At 36.6% G+C, this 12,175-nt stretch overlaps 1 protein-coding gene across 2 annotated transcripts in view; it reads left to right on the top strand.

The window, feature by feature from the left end:
- The window catches only part of LOC134541660 (ecdysone 20-monooxygenase), a 158,099-nt gene extending 146,826 nt beyond the window's left edge, over positions 1-11,273 (top strand). For both annotated transcript variants that reach the window (XM_063385261.1, XM_063385262.1), the window contains exon 11: positions 7,136-11,273. In XM_063385261.1, coding sequence (XP_063241331.1) covers positions 7,136-7,243 — 108 coding nt within the window. In that variant the 3' untranslated portion in view covers positions 7,244-11,273. The remainder of the gene's footprint in view (positions 1-7,135) is intronic.
- Positions 11,274-12,175: the final 902 nt, after the last annotated feature.

Here is a 12,175-nt window from a genome sequence, read left to right as displayed (position 1 = left end):
AAATGTATATTCGGCTATCATCTTGGCTACAAACTGATATTAGACCACCAAAATGAATACAGTCAAACAATGGGCTGCCGCCTAGTTGGCTCCAGATAGTGATTCTGCTACACTGACACATGGCTACCCGCACAAGCATTTAACTGCACAGCGCTACACATGACTACACACTTGGCAGTAGATGTAGGCATTCCATCATTTCACATGGCTACACATTTCGGTACTACACAAGTTCTAAACCTGGCAGTGGCGAGGCGTGAGGTTTACATGAGGGGAAGCAATAACTCCGTTCACACCAAAACATGATGAGGTTGGGGGGGGGGGGGGGGGGGGGGTCTGGGTGCCCTCCGCCGGGAAAATATGGATTTCAAGGTACAAAATGGTGCTATTTAAGTAGTTTTCTTAACTGAACATTGACTATTCCACAGGTAGAAAAATTGACATTTTTTTTAAATACATTATTTTTGAAAAATAATGATTGACTTACATTATTCTGATAGAAAAATACCTACTCTACATTACTTATATACTAAGTGGGAGTGTAGTATCATCGTACGCCCACAAATCCCCCACGCACTGCCAGCCAACAGCCCGCGGGAGAGATGCGCGCGCCCCGAGAGACGACCACCGACTGAAACGCGACATCGCCACCTGCCGTGCCGAACTGTACCGGACATAGCCGAAGCAGTCGGCGGAAAAATTCCACCGTCTGCTTCGGCCATGTTCGCTCCAGTTCGGCAAGAAAGCGTTACCTTCGTAGCTTCTACCGCGTATTTTTCCAGCCAATCCCCTCCCTGAACCTTTGTACCATGCCACCCCCCTTCCGAAAGGAAACTACTGCGGCAGCCTTCTTGCTGAAAGCGATCCTACCAGCGCTTCTAAACCTAGCAACGCTTCTAAAACAACATGTTTTTGTGTCAACGAGTTCTTTTTTTATAGCGCACAGCGCACAGTATTGGGTCCCAAGAATATAGTGTAAAAAATACATACACCTAACTGCACGAGCCAAAGTAAAATACTATTCTGAATAAAATATTTATTTAAAAAATACAATGTCTGGAAACTGCCTGGGCAAGCACTGCTTGCCTTGCTTGCCCTGACGAGACGCCACTGAAACCTGGCTGTACACACACTAGCAGGGGCGGACTTATGATTAACTTGCGGGGGAGGGGGGTGCTCCGGTAGTCTGGACCTATAATAATACCTGCTTATTACTTCAGAAGGCGTATTATCCAGTGCAGATTTTACCCTTTTGGAAAAGGAGGAGGGGGGGGGGCACAGCCCCCCATGCCACCCCTCTAAACTCTAAATCCGCCACTGCGCACTAGTAATGAAAATTTTTCCTTACTATCCACTCCAGTATCCTAGTCTCCCAGCCAGGGCTTCATTTCCTCTTGAAGTACTGCATTTACCTAAATACGAGGCACCATCCGTTATAAAATCTGTTCCTCAGAACCAAACAAGCCTATGTCATGATTGGGCAACATTAAAGGATAGTAAAAAAAAAACCTGCTCTCTCAATGATACTCTGTTTTCCATCAACCACTATTATAATACGGCCATAAAGATACACTTATAATTAATTTTATTCTGAATAGGGGATTTTTCCAGCAGCCACAGGTAATAACAGGGTAACTGGACTAATATTTGTCAGTCTCAACTTAAACGTTGGACTTAAACTTTTACAACTTTCGCTAAATGCTTTAGGAAATTTTTGAATAGGTGATGCAGGGGCGAATATTCCATGGAACCAAGGGAACCATTGGTTCCCTACTGCTGACAAATAAATAAAATAAATATATTACTACTTGTCTACTGTCGGAAATAATTCAACTCGTATTTTTTGAACAGCTCGCCCTCACACTTTGTGTGGGCGCGTTCGCGCGTTGAACTTCAGCTATCGCTTCATCTCTCTCACGCCTCTCTTTCTCTCTCTGCCTTCCCTGCTCCCACATCCCCCCCCCCCCCCAGGGATACAATTGCTTTCTGCGCCTTCATTGGTGGCCGACTCCTCTCCGCCTTCGCCTTCGGGTGTTTCCGTGAGCACTCGGCTTCGGCTTCCGACCTGGGGAACCAAGCCAGACGGCTGGTTCCATCGCGTGACGCATGGCGTATTCTCTAGAGAAATTGTGTGCTTCGCGTTGCGTAAAATAACTCGCCTGACAGCCTGAAAGCAGATTTACTACATTAAGAATACGTACTTTATAATACTTAATTACGTCACAAGTTTTTGGTGAAGAGTTTCGTCAAATTCAAAAGTGGCCACATAGCTACAGCATTGTTGAACTCGCTCATTGCGGTAGGCTTGGCCAAGGGAACCAACAGTCTATTCTGCGGGCCTTGGCCATGGAGGGGATTTTAAGGGGAGTGCGGTGGGACGAGGCTGTCGCAGTAGGGGAGGGAGCGGCAGGAAACAGACGCGCTTGTGACTGCGTGGTAGAAAATTTTAGAGGTGTAAAAGTAACGAAAAAAGCGTATCCGTATGTATTCGTTACTATATCAATTAGTACTCGTTACTATCGTATCGTTGCGTTACTCGTTACTTCTGATACCGCATAACATGCTATGTTATGTTGCAGCAACGAATCGAGTCGTATTGCGTACGCGTACAGGATGACGTCGCGTAAATAATAATAAATAGATTATATACAATTAACAATATTTGATAATTAACAGTTTTTGTTAGCCAAGAAACAATTAAATCTCATTAGAGCGGCTTTATTATATTATCTCTTTTAAGATAAGAACAAAAAAAACGTGAAAATACGCGATACTAAAAAACAAAAACATACATATTTCTCATTTGTAAAAAATACTTTCTTATGTTGTTTTTGTTCCAATCTCAAACTTTGTCTACACACACAATACCTTTAATAAACAGTAAAAAAACTTGAACGACGAATTTCCAAATTATACTTTACTTAATAAACAAACGTCGTTCTTTGTAACGTAAATTCATCGAATATGCGCGCGCATGCGTAAAACATACGAAAACTGCGAGTAACGAGATGCAGTCGTGTGTAATGTTTCGTTACTCGGTACTAGATGGCGCACCCGTTACTCAGTACCGAGTACATACGGTTTGCTACAGCTCTAGAAAATTTACTTGTTTCATCTTTTGGTGCTAAAAGTTTCGAACAAAAACGAGTTTTAATTTTGCAAGGTAGACCCACAGACATATCGTGTATGGTAACAAATGCTAAATCAAGCGGTGTGCATTGCAAAAGACACTTCAAATCTAATAAGCGAAATAGCCTAATAAAATGACCATACATGCTCATGCTTGAAAGTGACTACCAAAATCATAATTTCGTGAATTTTGATATAGGTATGCTGGTGATGTGTTTCCGAGCGTATCTTTCACTGTTTCACTGATTAAAATATCTTGCTTCGTGTAACGACGATTGCTCAAGTTTTAGTCATACCAGCTTTTTAATTTTATTATAATATAGGAAATGTTGACTTAACATTTTGAAGAGAAACTCTTAGGCCTAGCTTTCATCGACACTTAAAATTGTTTTGCTGCGAAAGCCGCCTTATTAGTCGAGGCAACAAAAGAAAAATAGATGAAAACATACTAATAGACCCATTGGTCGGTGGTGAACGAGAGGTGGGATGGCTTTTTAAAGGTACAATTCATAGCTTTTGCTTAAGTATTTTCCAAACTATGGGTTTTAACAAAAAAAAACATTTTGATACAAAATTAAAGAGCATAAAATTTCCTACAAAAGAGATACGTTAAACCGCTTAAATAGCACCAATTTGCACCTTAAAATCAAATTTTTCCGGGGGAGGACCCCCGGACCCCCCCACCATAATAGGGGGTGACAGTGAACATACTTGGTTCCCCCACTTTGAAATTCACCCTTTGCCACTGAGGTGATGTCATGGTTCAAAAGAAAAGAAAGTTTCAAATAAGTAATCTCTAATAAAACAAAACTCACCATATTTTGATTTAGGCTTGTTTAGCTATTACTGCTATTAATTAGGTACTGATGTATACAATCACCACATTTAGGCTCCTTTAACTGCGAGGTATATACCCTAATCAAGTCCTTAACTTCTCTTGAAAAAATTTAACCTACAAAAGAGACCCAAAATTTAAGTAAGAGATAACTAAGAATTGCCAAGCTAGCATATTGAGCACAGCAAGAAATGAATTTGTTTTGAATCTCTCCAGATAAATAATGACATTGTAGCCTTTTGCCAGATTTCTGAGACTCTCGAACTACATCACCTTGAATTGCTAGTAAAGGATCGTAATGACTCAACAGTTAAATAAATCCTAAACAATTTCCATATTTTGGATCCCCTCTCAATGGCAGGCCATGTTCACTGAGAAATAAGGTTGCATAAAGTTAAATGCTGCAAAACCTGTTTCCAAAACTTGATTCATTTGCTATTTGTTTCTCCAAGTTTTGAAATATGTGTTTTAAGTGACCAAGATGAATTTCTAAATTCTCTCACTTTAAGTAACATTCTTTGTGGCTTTTGCTGTTTTGGTGTTCAGGGATTTCATTGTACAACTTTTTCCATTTAAAATCTTTGGAATGGCCGATAAAGATGCAAATCGAGACCGAACTGATTATGGTTGATCTGAAAATAATCTGCAAGGAAAACAAAAAATGCTTGTCTGCTATCACCCCAAACCAGCCAGTCTCTTGGTACAGTTTCGTTGTCTGGCAGTTCGCACTTAAGCTGAGACAAAGGAAATGCACGTGAAGTAGCGTCGGGGGGTACCTACCTAATGAGTTTGGATGCAACTGGGGTCCTCTTAAAATAGCTTGCTCCATTTATTTATTGATCATTGTCACAGATGTAAGAAATCCAACGTCAAAATTGTCAGTTTCCACACCTTCAACTTGATTAACACTATTACTATTATGAGAGTTACCTGCTTCGATTATGTAGTTTTGTTTCAGTGGTAGAGATAACTTATCTGGCAAGTCTATAACAGTCATAGCTATCTCAGCACTTGACATAGTTTGAACATCAGTAGGCCTACATAACAATGAGTTCAAATCTTGAGACAATGGGGAATTTTGAATGAATTATTTATCTCCTTACTTTGTTTTTCATCTGCGATAGATGGCAAAAACCAAATATTAAATCAGTTTGTCTTACCTTTGTTAACATTTTCTTCTTTTTGATGCTTTTCTTTCAACTTTTGAGCACCTGATTTATGTCTGTATTCCATGATTCCCTGGAAAAATTCAGCACATTTTATTTTACGTGACTTGCATTTTTAAATAAAAATATAAATTAAAAAAGTGGCATGTATTGATGAGCTTAACTAATCTGTTCTCATATTTCTAGATCTGAACAAAATTAGAATCAATGTATATCGTATATGTAATATGTCATGTAACAAATTTTTTTTTAAGTTATCCTATTCATTATCTACATGTTCAGAGATACACACCACCGTTTCTTGCGTGATATTTCGGGATCTGCGTACTTACAGGTCATTTAATTCATATTCCAAGCAAACTGGAGAAAACTGGATCGAAAATAAATTCACACATTATATATACATATATTTAACACAATTATTCTTTGCCAGCTGTATGTGTGCGTTGTGCCCACTGTAACACGCTTAAACTGAATGAAAAAGGTAGACAAATCAAGTAGTGTACATAAGTCTGCGTTACTGGCTGCAACTGAAGCTGTCCTGCTCATTATCTTGAAATAACATCTTACTCGCACAACATCCACCGGCCGTGGCCGGCAGATTTTTCATTGCCTTATCAAATTGTTAGCATTCAGCCGCCAAACGATGTACAAGCTTCCTCTTCATTTAAGATGAAACAAAATACTTTATATTCTTGTGGTCTGTTATCATAACTTTCTTCCAAGCTGATATGCTTATACAAAGTTACTGCGGCCATGACCAGTGACGGATCCAGAGGTTCACATCGGAGGGGGCACTCTAGGATTTCAGAATAGCCAGAGAAAAAATGTCTTAAAATTACTAAATTTGTATTTAATCTACTCACACTACACATAACTTCCAACCACCAGATTTTATGTTTCTACAAGAAATTCATTAAATATATTAAAAATTTTTTTATTGCTTTCAGAAACAATCATTTTTGTCGGCAATATTAATGTAGCAGACAACTGGTTTTTAAGGGGGGGGGGGGGGTCACTTGCCCCTGGTGCCCCCTCCCCTCTTGTATCCATGGCCATGACTGTAAATATGATGTCTTAGTTTCTATATTGTAATTTTTGTCCTGCTATCAGGGTGGGTCAACGCATAAAAAAGTCTTGAAATGTAACTGGGCACTTCCGGGTGACCGAGCCCCGGAAACATGCCCACCTCCCGCCCCTCCCCCTTCCTTCCTGATGGTCATAGTTACAGGCAGTTAGCAACAAGGTGAGTAGAATCAGTTAAGAGGCAATGGCATGAGTTAGTTATATACTTATAGGAAATAAGTGATAAGTAGGGACATGATTACATGGTGAATTGCGATAAAACTGAAATAACAGCATAAAGAATGTCAATGCACCATTAAACACTTAAATGCAAGTTAATACACCATAATGTATTGAAATTCAATCAAAATCATGAATTTAATCAGCATTTTTAGCAAAACTCAACTTAAAAAACAAAAATTTTAATTTTAATTTATTAAATTCAACAAACTTAAATTTGTCAGCTTGAACCATGTTGCATCTAAATATATTGTAAAAAAATTTTTTTTTACTTTATTTGAGGTTGAATCTGTGATCAGTAACTCATTTTTACATTTGTGACATCTGCTGTATGCATTTTCCGAACACAAAATCACTTGCAGATTTATATTTATTTCAAATAGTTCTGTCCATGAAATACATATTACAAGTTTTATTATTGTTAAAGTACCTACACCACATATCAGATAAAATGCCACTATTTTGGTGAAATTGGCGTTAAGAAATATTGTAGTAAATTACTTGTTGAAAACAAACTATTTTTAAGAATAAAATGAATTTATAAAAATTAAGCTATAAAATCTTGTCCCTAGTGATAAAGAAACAAAGAAATTTTTTGTACATTTTATAATTCCAAACATGTTTGTTTTTAAATCTTTCATGCATCATATATTCAGAACAATGCAGTGTCTCTTCCAACACGAATGCGTCGTGCCCTCAGCTGATTCAAGAGTTCCACATCGGCTTCGAGGGGGAGCTGGAGCTGCAGTTCGAGTTCTTCCTGTCGCCCGCGGGGCCGGTGAGCTTCTCCTTCACGGACCGCCAGTGACGCGCCGCCTGGCTCCCCCAACCCACCGCCCGTCACTTGCCGGCGTGCTTCGCGACCTTCAGGCCTTGCTGGTTCAGCAGTGGTCCCGACAGTGGTGTACCGATTCATGCATCGTACACCTACTGACCATCAGCCTCAAGTAATAATTATACGCAAGTACAGTACACTCCAGATTATCCGCGAAAGTAAGTGGCAGGGCCACCGCGGATAGTGAATATCGCGGATAATCCGCTAAAGAGCCTAAAATGAAAAACAAAAAAGGAAACATTAATTTTAACTTAAAGATCTAAAAATTTATGCACAGTAAAAGTTACAATTAATAGTAAAAAATTTTTAAATGATGATAAAATGTTAGTATTTTACTGAATAATTAACATACAATACATTTCAGTAATGTAAATATAAAAGTGCTCAACCATACGACTAGAAACAAAGTGCGACAGAGACAAAAATTGCAACGCATGCCAGCCTACTGCGTGAGTTCCGAGAGGGCCTGTGGCGTTTTACTGTATACTGCACACAATACACTTGTCGGAAGAGTTCAAATTTGCTCACTTGTAATAAAATACAGATTTACATATGTGCTGTATTTTTTCGTAGCATGCGCGGATAATAGGGAGTTTACTGTATCGTAACCTTTTTCAGGCCCAAAGCACCCAGCAGTTCAACAATTTACACACATTGACATAGTTTAAAAGCTTATTACTTCGTTCAAAATATAAAAGTGAGTTTACTATTTGTAATGGCTATCTTACGTAAACTTAATTTGATAAAGAACTACTAGGTATTATAATTTTTCATGTGGCACGTGTAATATTATTAACATTGCCATGTGAGTGAGTTTGTTGAGAGAACTACAATGAAGGTAAAAATAACATTAAAAAGTGCCAACTCATTTCCAAAGGTCTTGAAGATCAAGCTCTTTTGTTTGTTTTGACTGATTAGTATTTATAATATGATATATATGTTAGTGATTAGGTTCATAAGCCAAGATGTAAGATGATGGAATGACTGTAAAATATATTTTTCTAAAGTTTATAATTAAAGTGTTTGCTAATACATAGAATAATATAGTGCTTGAAGGTGTTAAGCATATATAGGCCTAGTCAATATCAGGTGATTGTTGGTAACTGAGGACTGTACATGGTTTATAAGTTCTGATATGTACATGTAGTATTAATCTTATCTAACATAGAATATGTTGTTTTTTTTTTGCGTAGAATATAAGAAAGTATAATGTAAGGAACGTATTTATTCCGGTTTGTGTGAATCATGATTTACCATACTATTTACTTGTTAATTACTGTGTCAGTGCCACACGTCTGGGCAGATTCATGTAACTCAGGTTAATAATATAATTTGTAGATGATAAGTAGGTAAATTGTAATGAATGCTATTATTACCAAGAACATTTTTAATTTTGATTCACACTATATATGAATATAAATATATAATATGAATAGCTTATTTTAGGAACAACATAAGTGACTGAACCATCATTTTATTAGGGAGTACAAAAAATATCAGTACATTTCTAATTGTTGCATTAAATGTTTTATACATTTTGTATGTATTTTTGATGATACTTTAAATTTATCTTTAAGCTTTTGTTAGGGAAAAATAACAGTTCTAAGTTGAGTTTTGAAATAAATTAATGCTACCTATTAACTTTTTTTTGTTTCTAAATTAAAGCCTTTTCCTTTAATAACTTCAACTATATTTATTTACAATGAAATTAAAATACATAAAACAGTTAATGCTATGTAACTTGCATAAATCAAGAAATTGCACACAAAATATTTTTAATACTTAAATTACACACTATATCAAAAAAAATTTTACATTTATTACAGAGTTCCTTTAGTGTATTGTTCCCCACTTGTTCTGGCCAGTTTTACAAAGCTTAATAAAAAGTTGAACATGTAAAACACACCAATTACACATTAGAGCAAATTGTCTGAGGTCGCTCTGTGTTATCCATTTTGTTTATAATCAAATTCCTTTCTTATTATTTGCATCCTGTTTATTTTATTATCAAGCAGAAGCATAACTTTATTTTCGGTTTATAAACTTACTCAAACGATGTCAAACTAATCGCAAATAATTCAACCTAATACTCCAGGCTTGACCATTACGTTTTGAAACACAAAAAACTTTAAATCATTGCTCAGGTGTTGCTATCTTAGACAGAAGCTATAGTAGATATAGGTAATTTTGTATGAACCGTTAAGTGCAGAAACAACATCCGCAATAATGAAGTTTTTCACAACATTCTTAAGCTCAGAGAAATGGGCTCATTGAAGTTTCAAACTAGTGACTTACGTTGTTTCTGAAAGAAACTATTCATATGGTGTGACTAATTCAGTGAGAATGCAGATGTGCTACGAAACGTTTGTGATTCGTCTTAAAAATTACCAAGCAATTATAAATTATGGGTAGGGGCTGGCATTTTTTGTGAAATAATCTACCAGCTCTCTGGCCTGCGAGAGAGGGAGAAGAGATGCTATCAAAGTTTCTTTCGTGCTATCAGATGTCTCACAAGCAGTGAAAGATTTTACGCACTTCTCCTTATAAATGTTTTTTGACGTGACAACGTCTAATAAATCGATGAAAGCCGGCTGCAAGCACGAAAAAGGATGACTCATTGTCCCGTTACGCTCATTGTACCGTTACGCTCATTGTATGCTTGCGCCGCATCTATCTCTCTTCCACTCGATTGGAACAACCATCAATTTGACTTTTTTGAGGCACATTAAACTTGAAACACTCCCATTCGTTTCCTCCTTTTCCTATCATCGTCCTATCCTTAACAGAATAACACGGATTGGAAGAAGTTAAATAGCAAACATGTATAAAAGTTAAAGTTAAAATAATCTCTTCGTTAAAGTTATAAACATATTTCAATTAATGAGTGCAAATAAAAGTAAATTTATCAATTAAATTGTAGATTTCATTTCACTCCATCTTTGTATCCATACAAAATAATGATAATTCAATAAAAATAATTCAATTTTATTCATAAAAGTATGCAATCATTTCATCAATGTTTTGTTATGACGTTGTCACGTTAAACTATCATCCGTAAACCGACTTTACAGACAACCAATTTCTTTGAACTGTAGTCTGGAGCCACGTTTGCGTAAGCACCAAGAAGCTTGCGTACCCAGACGTCTGTAGGTTACAGTAGTTTGCACCGATACCCTGCACTGAACTAAAGAGCAAGCAACACAACCTAAACTTCAGGTTTGAGGAAATAGCCAATCCTGTTGGTTACAAAATCTGTTGAGCTTCAGCAGTACGTGCAGGATACGTATTCAAAAGCTGTGATCATGTTATTAGTTCGCACAAAGTGATGGCGTCCTACCTCCATACTTATGGAAAAAAAAACTGGCTGAAAGTTTTCTTGTTCTGCTGTGTTGTTCTGTTAAAATCCCAGAATCCTATGTTCTCACATTGAAATCAATCTAACCTGATTTCCTCCCTCCCCAACCCTTGTAAAACATGTCTTAAATTGTTGTCTCGCAACATGAAGTCACCTGAGTGGTGGTTGATGGTTCTGGAAAAAGAGGGAGGGGGGAGGAAAGGTGGTGATGTCACTGCAACTGTTGCCAAATCAGAGGCTGTACAGTGTTGCCAGTTAACACGCATTAGCACTCTCGTAGCTCTTGGCCATGTTCACTTCTTTGCTACACAATATTTTATCTGTACAGCAAGTGCACGATAAAATCCTTTCACTAAACTGCAAGTAATTATGGTGTTAATTGGATACAATTTATAATTGTAAATTTTATTGTCTGTGATCACATATAGAAACATCACATCAGGTATACTATTTTTTTTGCTATAAACTGATTTTTTTTATCAATGGTTAATAAAGAAAATTTTCCTTAAAAAAAGCTGTAATATGTTTCTGTATAAAGTTTTATGATAACTGAAAATATTTTTGTATATTATTTATTTTGCAATTATGTATTTGTAAAATACAATGTAACAAAATGTTTAAACTTAAAATAAACAAATATCTTAGCAATTTTGTTTTTGTGACTACATATTTATAAACTTTAAAAAACAAAATAAAAAATAAATAACTCTGTGGTATTTCCACATAATTATTCAGAATGTTAAATGCTATTTGGTAAAGCAATTAATTGCTAACATGATTTCCAAAGTTTATATTTTTAAATACCGGCATAGTTTAATATTTATTTTTCATTACAATTACTGTTTCATTATTCTGTTTGTTTCTCATAGTATTATTTCAATCTTTCATTTTTGTTCCTTAAAGTTGGATGTTTGTATTTGTTTTGCTGCCTGTAAGACACTTCATTCAGAAGAGTAAAGCAATATTTAATGCACCACGTAGGCCTATAGATAACAGCCCTGACATCTTATAAAGCTCAGTCTCAATTGATGTAGTTGTTTTAGTGCCCATTCAGGGTAAGGGCAGACATATAATAATATCACATACACTGCTTCTATTCTATTTATTATCTGTTACCACTCCGTGTTTATCCTAGCTCCATGACACCATCATCACAACTGTCTTACAGTGGCACCAACTTCATGACTACACTACAACATCTCCCCTTTCAAAGTTGTTTGTCAAATACACTGTACATACATTACATGTTCAACCTCTTGGGAGGATTTATAACTCTCCCTGATCTTGTTACTGTTGTTCTGTTAACACCAGCTGGTTTGATAGAAGTATCTTGCATTCTAGTGCACCCTACACTCCTGTCAGCTTCCATTAAACTAAATTTATATGATTGTCTATTTGCACTACCATTTTCATCATTCACTACATGGTCTTTATAAGTATTCACTTCGAAGCCTGCAAAACCATTTGTTACACCGTCTGATGTTTCCTGAGCTCTCCTGTGATGTTCTTTACTTCTTCCTTCCTTTTCTTCGCTGTTTATTGGCAATATG

Source organism: Bacillus rossius (genome assembly GCF_032445375.1).
Source record: "Bacillus rossius redtenbacheri isolate Brsri chromosome 4 unlocalized genomic scaffold, Brsri_v3 Brsri_v3_scf4_1, whole genome shotgun sequence".
NCBI lineage: Eukaryota > Metazoa > Arthropoda > Insecta > Phasmatodea > Bacillidae > Bacillus > Bacillus rossius.
This window is presented reverse-complemented; position numbering and strand designations above follow the sequence as displayed.